We start from the raw sequence: 17,188 nt of genomic DNA, 5'->3' as shown, positions 1-17,188 counted from the left end.
TAAGCTAGTTTGGTACAGTAGGTCAAGCCAATTAGCCTAGCAGAAGTGTATGTGATGCGTCAAAGGAGTGAAAAAGGGTGTCAATGCAGGTAGTCCAGGTAGATATTTGGTTAACTATTTAGCAGTCTTATGATTTGAGGGTGGAAGCTGTTCAGGGTCCTGTTGGTTCCAGACTTGGTGCATTGGTACAGCTTGCAGTTGCAGATAGAGCAGTCTGACAATTTTTAAGGCCTTCCTCTGACACAGCCTGGTATAGAGATCCTGGATGGCAGGGAGCTCGGCCCCAGTGATGCACTGTGTCGTACACACTAACCTCTGTAGTGCCTTACGGTTGGATGCCAAGCAGTTGCCATACCAAGCGGTGATGTAGCCAGTCAAGATGCTCTCAATGGTGCAGCTGTAGAACGTTTTGAGGATCTGCTTCTTGAGGGGGAAGTGCCATTGTCATGCCTTCTTCACGACTGCGTTGATGTGTGTGGACCATGTTAATTCCTTAGTGATGTTGACATCTAGGAACTTGAAGCTTTCAACCCGCTCCACTACAGCCCTGTCAATGTGGATGGGGGCGGGATTGGCCCTCTGTTTCCTGTAGTCCATGATCAGCCCCTTTGTCTTGCTGATGCTAAGGGAGAGGTTGTTGTCCTGGCACCACACTGCCAGGTCACTGACATGCTCCCTAAAGGTTGTCTCATCTGCATCTGTGATCAGGCTTACCACCGACGTGTCGTCAGCAAACGTAATGATGGTGTTGGCGTCGTGTGTGGACACGCAGTCATTCCTTTTGTCCAGGTGGGAGAAGGCAGTGTGGAGTGCAATAGAGATTGCGTCATCTGTGGATCTGTTGAGGCAGTATATGAATTGAAGAGGGTCCAGGGTGTCTGGGATGATGGTGTTGACGTGAGCCATGACCAGCTTTTCAAAGCATTTCATGGCTACATATGTGAGTGCTACGGGGCGATAGTATTTTAGACAGGTTACCTTGGCGTTCTTGGGCACAGGAATTATGGTGGTCTGCTTGAAACATGTAGGTATTACAGACTGGGTCAGGGAGAAGTTTAAAATGTCAGTGAAGACACTTGCCAACTGGTCAGCACATGCTCTGAATACACGTCCTGGTAATCCGTGAATCTTAACCTGTTTAAAGGTTTTACTCACATTGGCTATAGAGAGCGAGATCACACAGTTGTCCGGAACAGCTGGTGCTCTAATGCATGGTTCTGTGTCGCTGCCATCGGCTGCAGTGACTGTTTATGACAGTATGTTATTTAATTATCTGAATGAATCATAGATAAAAGCAATGTCATGATGGAAATGTAGTAAAGCTTTCAACTAGTCCTGTCAAATAGGCATACAGTACACTGTATATATATATATATTTGACAGGACTAGTATATATCAATACACTATATCAATACACTACCTTTCAAAAGTTTGGGGTCACTTAGAAATGTTCTTGTTTTTGAAAGAAAAGCACATTTGTTGTCCATTAAAATAACATCAAATTGATCAGAAATACAGTGTAGACATTGTTAAATGTTGTAAATTACTATTGTAGCTGGAAAGGGCAGATTTTTTAAATGGAATATCTACATAGGCATATAGAAACCCATTATCAGCAACCATCACTCCTGTGTTCCAATGGCACGTTGTGTTAGCTAATCCAAGTTTATCATTTTAAAAGGCTAATTGATTATTAGAAAACCCTTTCGCAATTATGTTAGCACAGCTGAAAACTGTTGTCCTGATTAAAGATCAATAAAACTGGCCTTCTTTAGACTAGTTGAGTATCTGGAGCATCAGCATTTGTGGGTTTGATTACCGACTCAAAATGGCCAGAAACAAAGAACTTTCTTCTGAAACTCGTCAGTCTATTCTTGTTCTGAGAAATGAAGGCTATTCCATGTGAGAAATTGCCAAGAAACTGAAGATCTCGTACCACGCTGTGTACTACCCTGTGCACAACTGAGCAATAGGACAAGTACATTAGAGAGGCTCCTGTCTCAGCCTCCAGTATTTATGCTGCAGTAGTTTATGTGTCGGGGGGCTAGGGTCAGTTTGTTATATCTGGAGTACTTCTCCTGTCCTATTCGGTGTCCTGTGTGAATCTAAGTGTGCGTTCTCTAATTCTCTCCTTCTCTCTTTCTTTCTCTCTCTCGGAGGACCTGAGCCCTAGGACCATGCCCCAGGACTACCTGACATGATGACTCCTTGCTGTCCCCAGTCCACCTGGCCATGCTGCTGCTCCAGTTTCAACTGGCCTGGGCCCTAGGACCATGTCCCAGGACTACCTGACATGATGACTCCTTGCTGTCCCCAGTCCACCTGGCCATGCTGCTGCTCCAGTTTCAACTGTTCTGTCTTACTATTATTCAACCATGCTGGTCATTTATGAACATTTGAACATCTTGGCCACGTTCTGTTATAATCTCCACCCGGCACAGCCAGAAGAGGACTGGCCACCCCACATATGCTCTCTCTAATGCTCTCTTTCTTTCTCTCTCTCGGAGGACCTGAGCCCTAGGACCGTGCCCCAGGACTACCTGACATGATGACTCCTTGCTGTCCCCAGTCCACCTGACTGTGCTGCTGCTCCAGTTTCAACTGTTCTGCCTTATTATTATTCGACCATGCTGGTCATTTATGAACATTTGAACATCTTGGTCATGTTCTGTTATAATCTCTACCCGGCACAGCCAGAAGAGGACTGGCCACCCCACATAGCCTGGTTCCTCTCTAGGTTTCTTCCTAGGTTTTGGCCTTTCTAGGGAGTTTTTCCTAGCCACCGTGCTTTTACACCTGCATTGTTTGCTGTTTGGGGTTTTAGGCTGGGTTTCTGTACAGCACTTTGAGATATCAGCTGATGTACGAAGGGCTATATAAATACATTTGATTTGATTTGATTTGATCTAGCTTGAGAAACCTCATAAGTCCTCAACTGGCAGCTTCATTAAATAGTACCCGCAAAACACCAGTCTCAACGTCAACAGTGAAGAGACCACTACGGGATGCTGGCCTTCTAGGCAGAGTTCCTCTGTCCAGTGTCTGTGTTCAACCCACTCCACTACAGCCCTGTCAATGTGGATGGGGGCGGGATTGGCCTTCTGTTTCCTGTAGTCTTAATCTTTTCTTTTTATTGGCCTAGAAGGCTCTGCCTAGAAGGCCAGTATCCTGCAGTCGCATCTTCACTGTTGACCTTGACACTGGAGCTTTTATTTAAAAAACAAGGACATTTCTAAGTGACCCCAAACTTTTGAATGGTAGTGTATATATACATAGGCACATTGAAGATATATATAAGAAATAAAAATAAAAATAATAATAATAAGAACCAAAGTAAAGACCTGATCAACTTTAGATTTGCATATGTTTGTGGTTACTGTTCGTCTTCCAAAGTTAGAGGACAGAGGGACTTCAAAGTGCGTGAGCATCCTTCACAAAATATGTAGCTTCTGGTAACAAACTTTGAACCAATCAGGACGCCTGCTAGTCATGCAGCAAGAGAGGAAATTTAACCTGGACCGAATTACAGAGAACACCCCGCTGCAAACTCTCGTGTTTGTGCGAAAACAGACAATAGTCATTACTTTCCCCGCTGGCATAGTTTCTAATGATCACATTAGGAATTCGCTCAGAGCAATGACAACTCACCATCAGTACGACCAAGAATATGATTTTCGCGACGCGGATCCTGTGTTCTGCCTTTCAACCAGGACAACGGAATGGATCCCATGCGGCGACCCAAAAAAACGACTCCGTAAAAGAGGGAAACGAGGCGGTCTTCTGGTCAGACTCCGGAGACGGGCACATCGTGCACCACTCCCTAGCATTCTTCTCGCCAATGTCCAGTCTCTGACAACAAGGTTGATGAAATCCGAGCAAGGGTAGCATTCCAGAGGGACATCAGAGACTGTAACGTTCTTTGCTTCACGGAAACATGGCTCACTGGAGAGACGCTATCGGAGGCGGTGCAGCCAGCGGGTTTCTCCACGCATCGCACCGACAGAAACAAACATCTTTCTGGTAAGAAGAGGGGCGGGGGCGTTTGCCTTATGGCTAACGAGACGTGGTGTGATCAAAGAAACATACAGAAACTCAAATCCTTCTGTTCACCTGATTTAGAATTCCTCACAATCAAATGTCGACCGTATTATCTACCAAGAGAATTCTCTTCGATTATAATCACAGCCGTATATATTCCCCCCCAAGCAGACACATCGATGGCTCTGAACGAACTTTATTTGACTCTTTGCAAACTGGAATCCATACATCCTGAGGCTGCATTCATTGTAGCTGGGGATTTTAACAAGGCTAATCTGAAAACAAGACTCCCTAAATTGTATCAGCATATCGATTGCGCAACCAGGGCCGGAAAAACCTTGGATCATTGTTACTCTAACTTCCGCAACGCATATAAGGCCCTGCCCCGCCCTCCTTTCGGAAAAGCTGACCACGACTCCATTTTGTTGATCCCTGCCTACAGACAGAAACTAAAACGGGAGGCTCCAACGTTGGTCCGACCAAGCTGATTCCACACTCCAAGACTGCTTCCATCACGTGGACTGGGATATGTTTCGTATTGCGTCAGATAACAACATTGACGAATACGCTGATTCGGTGTGCGAGTTCATTAGAACGTGCGTTGAAGATGTCGTTCCCATAGCAACGATTAAAACATTCCCTAACCAGAAACTGTGGATTGATGGCAGCATCCGCGTGAAACTGAAAGCGCAAACCACTGCTTTTAATCAGGGCAAGGTGACTGGTAAACATGACCGAATACAAACAGTGCAGCTATTCCCTCCGCAAGGCTATCAAACAAGCTAAGCGTCAGTATAGAGACAAAGTAGAATCTCAATTCAACGGCTCAGACACAAGAGGTATGTGGCAGGGTCTATAGTCAATCACGGACTACAAGAAGAAAACCAGCCCAGTCACGGACCAGGATGTCTTGCTCCCAGGCAGACAAAATAACTTTTTTGCCCGCTTTGAGGACAATACAGTGCCACTGACACGGCCTGCAACGAAAACATGCGGACTCTCCTTCACTGCAGCCGAGGTGAGTAAAACATTTAAACGTGTTAACCCTCGCAAGGCTGCAGGCCCAGGCGGCATCCCCAGCCGCGCCCTCAGAGCATGCGCAGACCAGCTGGCCGGTGTGTTTACGGACATATTCAATCAATCCCTATACCAGTCTGCTGTTCCCACATGCTTCAAGAGGGCCACCATTGTTCCTGTTCCCAAGAAAGCTAAGGTAACTGAGCTTAACGACTACCGCCCCGTAGCACTCACTTCCGTCATCATGAAGTGCTTTGAAAGACTAGTCAAGGACCATATCACCTCCACCCTACCTGACACCCTAGACCCACTCCAATTTGCTTACCGCCCAAATAGGTCCACAGACGATGCAATCTCAACCACACTGCACACTGCCCTAACCCATCTGGACAAGAGGAATACCTATGTGAGAATGCTGTTCATCGACTACAGCTCGGCATTCAACACCATAGTACCCTCCAAGCTCGTCATCAAGCTCGAGACCCTGGGTCTCGACCCCGCCCTGTGCAACTGGGTACTGGACTTCCTGACGGGCCGCCCCCAGGTGGTGAGGGTAGGCAACAACATCTCCACCCCGCTGATCCTCAACACTGGGGCCCCACAAGGGTGCCTTCTGAGCCCTCTCCTGTACTCCCTGTTCACCCACGACTGCATGGCCACGCACGCCTCCAACTCAATCATCAAGTTTGCGGATGACACAACAGTGGTAGGCTTGATTACTAACAACGATGAGCCGGCCTACAGGGAGGAGGTGAGGGCCCTCGGAGTGTGGTGTCAGGAAAATAACCTCACACTCAACGTCAACAAAACTAAGGAGATGATTGTGGACTTCAGGAAACAGCAGAGGGAACACCCTCCTATCCACATCGATGGAACAGTAGTGGAGAGGGTAGTACGTTTTAAGTTCCTCTGCATACACATCACAGACAAGCTGAATTGGTCGACTCACACAGACAGCATCGTGAAGAAGGCGCAGCAGCGCCTCTTCAACCTCAGGAGGCTGAAGAAATTCGGCTTGTCACCAAAACTTCTACAGACAAACTTCTACAGATGCACAATCGAGAGCATCCTGGCGGGCTGTATCACCGCCTGGTACGGCAACTACTCTGCCCACAACCGTAAGGCTCTCCAGAGGGTAGTGAGGTCTGCACAACGCATCACCGGGGGCAAACTACCTGCCCTCCAGGACACCTACACCACCCAATGTTACAGGAAGGCCATAAAGATCATCAAGGACAACAACCACCCGAGCCACTGCCTTTTCACCCCGCTATCATCCAGAAGGCGAGGTCAGTACAGGTGCATCAAAGCTGGGACCGAGAGACTGAAAAACAGCTTCTATCTCAAGGCCATCAGACTGTTAAACCACCACCACTAACATTGAGTGGCTGCTGCCAACACACTGACACTGACTCAACTCCAGCCACTTTAATAATGGGAATTGATGGGAAATGATGTAAAATATATCACTAGCCACTTTAAACAATGCTACCTAATATAATGTTTACATACCCTACATTATTCATCTCATATGCATACGTATATACTGTACTCTATATCATCTACTGCATCCTTATGTAATACATGTATCACTAGCCACTTTAAACTATGCCACTTTGTTTACATACTCATCTCATATGTATATACTGTACTCGATACCATCTACTGTATCTTGCCTATGCTGCTCTGTACCATCACTCATTCATATATCTTTATGTACATATTCTTTATCCCCTTACACTGTGTATAAGATAGTAGTTTTGGAATTGTTAGTTAGATTACTTGTTGGTTATTACTGCATTGTCGGAACTAGAAGCACAAGCATTTCGCTACACTTGCATTAACATCTGCTAACCATGTGTATGTGACAAATAAAATTTGATTTGATTTGATATTTGATTTGATGTTGGGAATGTATGTGCCAGATAGATTTTCTTTGAAATCATCTAATGTCCAGGATGGAATCGGGCTTTACACGGCGAGACAAGTGAAAAAGTTTTTTTTTTTTTGGACAGCACAATTTTGTATGTTTTGGGCATGAAGAAACTTACCAACGTGCAAAACTCATTCGGTGAATGGGAGAAAGGCAGTTTTCTGTTCGTATTTTGGGTTCTTTTTGCGAGTCGCTCCCAAAATCTCAAGCCATAGCCTACTTTAATGCTGCTCTGAGGTGCAGTGCCATGTAGATACTGTAACTAGCTCACTCCATAACAATGTTCACTTAGAAGTCAACTCTCGTGTGTTACACGGTAACACGTATTGATACATATTGAACACTTTCTAAAGTACGTTTCCTATGCTGTCATTTAACTTGCATACTCAAAATGTGTCTAGTATTATAGGCGATTACACAATATTGTAACCAAGTTGACAATGTTACAAACAATGGTGGTTGAAAATGGTGCAAACAATGTTTTTTACTGAAAGTTCTTAAACACTGCAAATGGCCAGGCTACCAAACGTTATTCATTACAATCTCACATTGGTCAAAACTTTGAACATGAATGCTTCATTCACGAGGAGCACATCTTGACCACACCCCCTCTTGTTGGGTGTTTGAACTAGGCTACTACAACTTGTAGGTCCAAAGTGAAACGCATAGGATGGATTCATGGACAATACTATGTATTATAATACTATAGTCCGATACTGTTTTACAATGTTTACTACTACATTATTTTTGGCATCTATTCCATTGCACAATTTATATCTGATTGCCTTCACATAGCCCCTGACAAAATGGAAAATGCCTCTTAGTAAAAAAGAAAGACAAGAAAATGAATATCTTGTATCCTCAAATTCTGACAACGTGTGTTTTCTACAAGGGGGAAAAGTTTGGCCCTTTTGCTGGAGAGAAGAAACTACCAAGTGAGCTGGATGAGAGCACAGATACCAGACTGATGTGGGAGGTGATACTAAAACAGACTACCTTCAGTCCTTTAACACTGCAGTCACAGCACAGACACCAGACTGATGTGGGAGGTGATACTAAAACAGACTACCTTCAGTCCTTTAACACTGCAGTCACAGCACAGACACCAGACTGATGTGGGAGGTGATACTAAAACAGACTACCTTCAGTCCTTTAACACTGCAGTCACAGCACAGACACCAGACTGATGTGGGAGGTGATACTAAACCAGACTACCTTCAGTCCTTTAACACTGCAGTCACAGCACAGACACCAGACTGATGTGGGAGATACTAAAACAGACTGATACTAAAAGACAGACTACCTTCAGTCCTTTAACACTGCAGTCACAGCACAGACACCAGACTGATGTGGGAGGTGATACTAAAACAGACTACCTTCAGTCCTTTAACACTGCAGTCACAGCACAGACACCAAACTGATGTGGGAGGTGATACTAAAACAGACTACCTTCAGTCCTTTAACACTGCAGTCACAGCACAGACACCAGACTGATGTGGGAGGTGATACTAAAACAGACTACCTTCAGTCCTTTAACACTGCAGTCACAGCACAGACACCAGACTGATGTTCGAGGTGATACTAAAACAGACTACCTTACTTTTACATAATACAATAAATAATATTTATGTTCATTGTAGGCCTACTATTGAAATGAAAGGCTAAATAGATGAATTCTGTGGCGGTTCAGATACAGCACAGGTGATGCTTAATTGGAGCTTCTAGTTTGATGCACATACACTTGTTGACTGTAGAGTCTTGTTTTTGTAATGAGTCTTGGTTTGGCAAACTCCACCCGCATTGTGTGCCTTTGTTATAACTATGTTTTATCCCCATCATGAGGTTTTGAATTTATCTGAGATAAGGGACAGGTTTAATTACATTTCAGATCAGTGAGATTATGTTTATTTTCTGTGTAGTTAAAAGTACAAGTAATTGACTATATGTCAGCCATAAAGAATTCAGGTCTGAAATGATACACTGAACAAAAATATAGATGCAGCATTTAAAGAGCTGAAATTAAAGATCCGGAAATGTTCCATGTGCACAAAAAGATTATTTCGCTCAAATTTTGTGCACAATTTTGTTTACATCCTTGTTAGTGAGCATTTCTCCTTTGCTAAGAGAATCCATCCACCTGACAGGTTTGGCATATCAAGAAGCTGATTAAACAGCATGCTCATTACATAGGTGCACCTTGTGCGGGGGTCAATAAAAGGCCACTCTAAAATGTGCAGTTTTGTCACACTCCACAATGCCACAGTCTCAACTTTTGAGGGAGCGTGCAATTGGCATGCTGACTGCAGGAATGTCCACCAGAGCTGTTGCCAGAGAATGTAATGTTCAATTCTCTACCATAATCTACCTCCAACGTCATTTTAGAGAATTTGGCAGTATGTCCAACCGGCCTCACAACCGCAGACCATGTGTAACTAGGCCAGCCCAGGACCTCCACATCCGGCTCTGCCTCAGATGACAGCTGATGAAACTGTGGTTTTGCACAACCGAATCTACAAACCGAATCTACAAACTGTCAGTTGTCTTCACCAGGGTCATGACCTGACTGCAGTTCTGCATCATAACCAACTTCAGTGGGCAAATGCTCACCTTTGATGGCCACTGGCACTCTGGAGAAGTGTGCTCTTCACGGTTGAATCCCGGTTTCAACTGTACCGGGCAGATGGCGTCGTGTGGGCGAGTGTTTGCTGATGTCAATGTTGTCAATGTTGTGAACATCGTGTCCCATAGTGGTGGTGGGGTTATGGTATGGGCAGGCATAAGCTACGGAAAACGAACACAATTGCATTTTATCCATGGCAATTTGAATGCACAGAGATACTGTGATGAGATCCTGAGGCCTATTGTCGTGCCATTAATCCATCGTCATCACCTCATGTTTCAGCATGATAATGCACGGCCCCATGTCGTAAGGATGTCGTAAGGATCTGTACACAATTCCACAATGGCCTGCATACTCACCAGACATGACACCCACCCATTGAGGATGTTTGGGATGCTCTGGATCCAAGTCTACGACAGCGTGTTCCAGTTCCCACCAATATCCAGCAACTTCACACAGCCACTGAAGAGGAGTGGGACAACATTCCACAGGCCACAATCAACAGCCTGATCAACTCTATGTGAAGGAGATGTGTAGCACTGCATATCTGGTCACACCAGATACTGATTGTTTTTCTGATCCACGCCCCTGCCCTTTTTTAACCAACAGATGCATATCTGTATTCCCAGTCATGTGAAATCCATAGACTAGTGCCTCATTTTTTTAATTGACTGATTTCCTTATATGAACTGTAACTCGTAACATCTTTGAAATTGTTGCATGTTGCATTTTATATTCTTTCTCAGTGTTATATAATCATCTAGTAATCTATGACTTTCATGTTATATTGGATAGAACCACATTGTTTTATATCACAGGGTTTTTCATGGCAACTGTGATTTAGTTTGTAAAACAGCATCTCCAGATGAACACAAAGCTAGATCAAGAAGCTCGGTCTGTATGGAAGTGAGACGTTAATTCCAGCCAACAGTATTTCATGTTCTTGATAGGCATGTCTGTTTTCTGTTTCAGGTCCGAGGTAATAAAGGCGATGTGCTCTATGTTTTGGATGCCAGTAACCCTCGCCATGCCAACTGGCTGCGTTTTGTCCATCAGGCGCCATCACAAGAGGAGAAGAACCTGGCAGCAATCCAGGTACAGCCCCACGCTGAAGATAGTAACACCTTCAGACGTATCTACAGGGAGAGACACAGATAGAGCTGGATATCAGCACATATCTCTGAGTGAGAAGGGGAGAGAGAGAGAGGGAGAAGGAGAGAGAGATGGACATCAGAGAGAAAGACTAGAAGAGAAGCGAGGGAAAGTTAGTGAGAGTGAGTTGAGATGGATAGTGAGAGTGAAATGAAGGGGAATGTGGATTTTTTTGTTTTGTCTGCCTGTGCAGACAGCTTGTAAGATTGCACCATGTGTTACTGATCAAGCCTGCCATATCAAAAGGAGATGTGATGGTGGTTCTGTCTGATGACTGTATGAGTTGTATGAGTTGAGGTGTCTTTCACAGCTGTAAGTAACTCTCTCTCTCTCTCTTATTATGAAAATCTTCTCTAGTGCTTTGTGCATCCCTTACATTGAAATGTAACAAAACATGTGATTAAGATCAGATTAATTATATCCATAAACCCACAAACACATACAACCCATACACAATCAGATCTATTGGCCAAAGTCGTGAACACGCACGCACGCACGCACGCACGCACGCACGCACGCACGCACGCACACACACACACACACACACACACACACACACACACACACACACACACACACACACACACACACACACACACACACACACACACACACACACACACACGAGTCAGGGTTTGGCCTGGGATATCTCAGCTAGAGGAAAAAGAAAAACCATGGTAGAAGGGAGAATTTAGAAGGGAAGTAGAACAGAACCTGTGATCTTCTGGCTGAGGTTCTGTCATTAATGCCACAGTGCTAAAGTGATCACTTGTTCAAAGGTCATTCATGTGTGTTAGAGCTCTGTGTTACATCAAAAGTTACATTTATTGTGTTTCTCTGTTAAATTAATATATATGTGTATTTATAAATGCCTTATCCAAAAGAAAATGACGCTTGGATTTGATTAGACCGTGACCTTTAGGATGTGGAAGTTAATGACGACATGTTTAGGAGTTGGAGTGTTTGACCTTCAACCTTAATCAAGCCTCAGCAGACGAATGTCTAGGTTTATTGAGTTCAACCTTCAGCTACCCCTTTTTTCTGTGTGTGTGTGTGTGTGTGGGGGGGGGTGATTGTGGTTCTGATCTCTCAGGATGGAGAGAATATCTTCTACCTGGCAGTGGACGACATTGAGACAGACACAGAGCTGCTGATAGGCTACCTGGACAGTGATATGGAGGAAGAGTCAGAGGAGGAGGAAGAGGAAATCATCAAATATGAAGATGAAAACAGCAAAGATGCCAAACATCTCGTTGAAATGGGTAAATGCCTAACAAAGTTTTACCTAAACCTTCATAAACAGTGTTTTGTCAGTCCAACAGTTTATGCTTGAAGTATGTAATGCTTGCACACAGCTTATATTCACACACAGCTTATACTCACACACAGCTCACACTCACACACAGCTGATACTTGATATTCACACACAGCTGATACTCACACACAGCTGATACTCACACACAGCTGATACTCACACACAGCTGATACTTAGACACAGCTGATACTCACACACAGCTGATACTCACACACAGCCGATACTCACACAAAGCTGATACTCATACACAGCTGATACTCACACAAAGTTGATACTTACACACAGCTGATACTCACACAAAGTTGATACTCACACACAGCTGATACTTGATACTCACACACAGCTGATACTCACACACAGCTGATACTTACACATAGCTGCTACTCACACACAGCTGATACTCATACACAGCTGATACTTACACACAGCTAATAGTCACACACAGCTGATACGGCTGCATGTGTGTGTAATTTGTAATAATGACTGTATGTGTGCAGAGCTGGTGATCAAGAAGGAGGACCACCCGTGCCTGCTGTGTGAGAGCAGCTTCCCTAGCAAGGAGATCCTAGCAGCCCACCTCCAGAGCCTGCACCAGAGACCCAGTACTGAGGAGAAGGAGTATAAGTGCAGGAACTGTGGCAAGAAGTTCCTCATCAAACAAGCCCTGCAGAGCCAGTGTGTAGCCTACATCATCTCTCTACTCTACTTACCTGACACTCTATTGAGTTACACAGAAGTATGCTACCAAGTGGATCATATAGTGGAACTGACAGATTTGCACACATTTTCATACAACTGAATCAGCCTCTTTATTCGTTTTCAGATGTAGGACACCTGGAAATATAGTAGTATTGCTGTTCATATCTTTATAGCCTACTCCTATCTGACTCTGTATACCTCCTTCATTTTGCCCTCAGTGTTCTGCACTGTGCGGAGACCCTGGGTCCACCACCAGTGTTCCATCTGCTACATCACCTTCAGCTCAGAGTCCAGGTAGGCTTACATAACTAGATACGAACATACACATTAGCATAATATGTATACAGGGGCTGCCATCTGTTCCTGTGTATTTGAGTGACTGTGTCTGTATTTTCTGTGTGTGTGTGTGTAGTTATGACCAGCACAAGGAGGCGTGTAGAGGAGACGCCAGGTTCATCTGTAAGGCTGAGAGTTGTGGGAAGAGGTTCAAGAGCAAAGACTCTCTGAAGAAACACAAAGGGAACGTCCACACAGGTTGGTCTCCGTCTCACAGACATGTATACAGACATATAGTCCACACTGGTGATGAAGTAAACTCAGCAAAAAAATAAACGTCCCTTTTTCAGGACCCTGTCTTTCAAAGATAATTTGTAAAAATCCAAATAACTTCACAGATCTTCATTGTAAAAGGTTTAAACACTGTTTCCCATGCTTGTTCAATGAACCATAAACAATGAATGAACATGCACCTGTGGAACGGTCGTTAAGACACTAACAGCTTACAGACGGTAGGCAATTAAACTTAGGACACTAAAGAGGCCCTTCTACTGACTCTGAAAAACACCAAAAGAAAGATGCCCAGGGTCCCTGCTCAACTGCGTGAACGTGCCTTATGCATGTTGCAAGGAGGCATGAGGACTGCAGATGTGGCCAGGGCAATAAATTGCAATGTCCGTACTGTGAGACGCCTAAGACAGTGCTACAGGGAGACAGGATGGACAGCTGATCATCCTCGCAGTGGCAGACCACGTGTAACAACACTTGCACAGGATCAGTACATCCGAACATCACACCTGCGGGACAGGTACAGGATGGCAATAACAACTGCCCGAGTTACACCAGGAACGCACAATCCCTCCATCAGTGCTCAGACTGTCCGCAATAGGTTGAGAGAGGCTGGACTGAGGGCTTGTAGGCCTGTTGTAAGGCAGGTCCTCACCAGACATCACAGGCAACAACGTCGCCTATGGGCACAAATCCATCGTTGCTGGACCAGACAGGACTGGCAAAAAGGGCTCTTCACTGACGGTTTGTCTCACCTGGGGGGATGGTCGGACCCGCGTTTATCGTCAAAGGAATGAGCGTTACACCGAGGCCTGTACTCTGGAGTGAGATCGCTTTGGAGGTGGAGGGTTCGTCATGGTCTGGGGCGGTGTGTCACAGCATCATCGGATTGAGCTTGTTGTCATTGCAGGCAATCTCAACACTGTACGTTACAGGGAAGACATCCTCCTCCCTCATGTGATACCCTTCCTGAGGCTCATCCCGATATGACCCTCCAGCATGACAATGCCACCAGCCATACTGCGCGTTCTGTGCGTGATTGCCTGCAAGACAGGAATGTCAGGTTTCTGCCATGGCCAGCGAAGAGCCCGGATCTCAATCCCATTGAGCACGTCTGGGACCTGTTAGATCGGAGGGTGAGGACTAGGGCCATTCCCCCCAGAAATGTCAGGGAACTTGCAGGTGCCTTGGTGGAAGAGTGGGGTAACATCTCACAGCAAGAACTGGCAAATCTGGTGCAGTCCATGAAGAGGAGATGCACTGCAGTACTTAATGCAGCTGGTGGCCACACCAGATACTGACTGTTACTTTTGATTTTGACCCCCCCTTTGTTCAGGGACACATCATTCCATTTCTGTTAGTCAAATGTCTGTGGAACTTGTTCAGTTTATGGCTCAGTTGTTGAATCTTTTTATGTTCATACAATACATACATTACACGTTAAGTTTGCTGAAAATAAACGCAGTTGACAGTGCGAGGACGTTTCTTTTTTGCTGAGTTTTGAAACAAGTATCTGTTTTGATCTTTTAGCAGTCTGGTCAGTATAGAGTGTGTAGGTGAGAGGGATATGGTGTCGGCTCTATAAATATGGCACACATGACTCGTAAATAAATGGGTCGTTCATCAATTCTGTGCTTTTTGAGAAGTGTAACTTGGTCTAAAGAAAATTTTGATTTCACAAAATGTTAACATTCTGTTATAAAGAGCACATGGTTATCCTAATAAAAAATGTGTTTTCCCATTTCGAGGTTAAATTAAATGAATTACAAAAGTAAGTGCCTATTAAATGCCAAATAAGGTAACAGGGTTGATCGTAACAGGGTGAACCTTAAATCAACCATGAGTCCCGTTGTGACTGGGGGAATGGAAGCTTGTTGTGTGCAACAGGCAGTGGCAATTGAATGCAAGCATCACAAAATATATATAAACTATTTATATTTAAAACAGTTCTATCTACGTGTAACAGGGTTGACGTGTTATGCTCGACCTGCTCAGTTTTACTCCACAAAACACCAGCAAATGGCCGAACAGAGTAGAACCAGCTCACCTGCTTTTACATGATGATTTGACTTTTAGATTTTCAATGTTCCTTGCATGTTTTCTTTTTTTAAATGAAAAGTTTGATCATATTTTAGAGTTCAGAGTTCAGTTCATGTAGCAGGGTTGACTTTAAAATGAGGGACAGATGTAAATGAATCACTCATCACATGAAATAAATAATCATCTTCAGAAATGAATTTGGTTCAGCAACAAAATAACTAGGGATTTACAATCATGGTGAAAACTTGGAGAAATGTTGGGGTTATGTGGGTTTAACTCTTCCTAGAAGTCACAGAAGGTGCATGGAGGGACATAGAAACAACGTTGATCTAACCAATATGTGGGCAATAGATGCAGACAGCCTTCATTAGTGACCCTGTCATGTTTATGTTACATCAGAAGAGAACATACATCTGGTAATTAAACTTTGACCTCAAGTGATTATCTGATAGAATGTGTGTATTTGCTTCCGATGGAATTGGCGTTGCCACGAGGTGAGTGATTATGCTGTTCACTAACATGTGGAATGCCCTAACCATTGTTGCTATTGCTAGCCACGACATCATCACAATGTAGATTGAGGCATGAAGAGCAGGATTGGTAACTCTGCTTGTCCAATCATTGTGTTTCAGGAAGTTCCAGGCGGAAGCTCATGTGCACCATCTGCAACAGGAAATGTTCCTCCTTACTGAACCTCCAGGAACATTGCAAGGTCAGGCTCCTACCTACTATCTCACTGTCTCACCTTTTCACTGCCTCTGTTTTACATGTATTCCTAGATGCGTTTTGATCCTTCAGAGATCTGGAAGGACTGGATAGGTGTAAGGTGTATGTTGTAATGGCTCCCAGTCCACGTAGCCCTCTGGTGTCTAGGGTCAGGTGTGTGTGGTTGGTTGGTTTCACACTGGCCATGTTTGTTCCTTTAAGCTCTATTTCCTCCATATCCCTCCATCTCTTTTTGTTCCATTTCTTTGTTCCTGTCCCCTAATCCCACGCTCTGTCTCCTGTCTCACTCTTCTTCTCTCTCAGAAGGAGGTTGGCTTTATGTTCAAGATGTTACATTGTCAGACCGTGTGACAGTAGAGAAAGTTTGGTTTTAATTTCACAAGCTCATCCTCACAGACTCTCATGAAACCTAAGAGGCATGGTGAGTAGACCATAAGGCTTTAACCGTGGCGGCAGGATTCTACCTCTCAGAGATGGACCCTGAAAAATGACAGAACCACAGAACCATTATGTTACATTACTTTTAGAGATTAATGGAGGTAAGGTATTTCCACCATGAACTATTTCACAGTGAAGCATCTTTATATGCTTGAAGTGAATTATCTTGGAGAGTGTATTTGCAGTGAGTTATTTGATTGACTTGCAATTGGTTTGGCTTCCCATCCAAATGAGGATTTTATATTTATGACCCGTGAACCCAGCTGGTGTTTGGGTGAGGTGTCATGTTCCCTGTCAACATTGATCCAAGAGATTAATCAGAAGACATTAATCCACTCTAATGAACTGAACAGGGTCATAAGAGATTCATAATGAACACACTTCATCAGCAAAGGTTGTGTTACTGTTAATCACTTAGACATGTTTAAATGATCTGTTCAAGAACTATCAGTCAATCAATCAGGTTTTTCTTATCTCCAAACTGCCACCCAATGTATTTGAAAAGGAAGAGTACATTGCCCTATTCTGACCTTTTCATGCTGCCAGTGCCAGTCCTATCCATTCTATACGTGGCACATGTGAACTTGAAAAAGGTTTAATAAGCTTTCCTGTATTACTGATGCTCTAATCGTCAGTCTTTGTCTGT

The 17,188-nt window shown here is 44.2% G+C and overlaps 1 protein-coding gene across 1 annotated transcript in view; it reads left to right on the top strand.

Moving 5' to 3' along the window:
* Positions 1-6,926: 6,926 nt before the first annotated feature.
* Positions 6,927-17,188, top strand: part of LOC115108748 (PR domain zinc finger protein 5-like) — a 53,876-nt gene continuing 43,614 nt past the window's right edge. Inside the window, 9 exon segments of the mRNA XM_065009107.1 lie at positions 6,927-7,048; positions 7,878-7,964; positions 10,581-10,703; positions 11,854-12,022; positions 12,573-12,750; positions 12,993-13,010; positions 13,012-13,068; positions 13,187-13,308; positions 16,011-16,090. Coding sequence (XP_064865179.1) covers positions 6,959-7,048; positions 7,878-7,964; positions 10,581-10,703; positions 11,854-12,022; positions 12,573-12,750; positions 12,993-13,010; positions 13,012-13,068; positions 13,187-13,308; positions 16,011-16,090 — 924 coding nt within the window. The 5' untranslated portion in view covers positions 6,927-6,958.

This window comes from Oncorhynchus nerka, linkage group LG24 (assembly GCF_034236695.1).
Source record: "Oncorhynchus nerka isolate Pitt River linkage group LG24, Oner_Uvic_2.0, whole genome shotgun sequence".
NCBI lineage: Eukaryota > Metazoa > Chordata > Actinopteri > Salmoniformes > Salmonidae > Oncorhynchus > Oncorhynchus nerka.
This window is presented reverse-complemented; position numbering and strand designations above follow the sequence as displayed.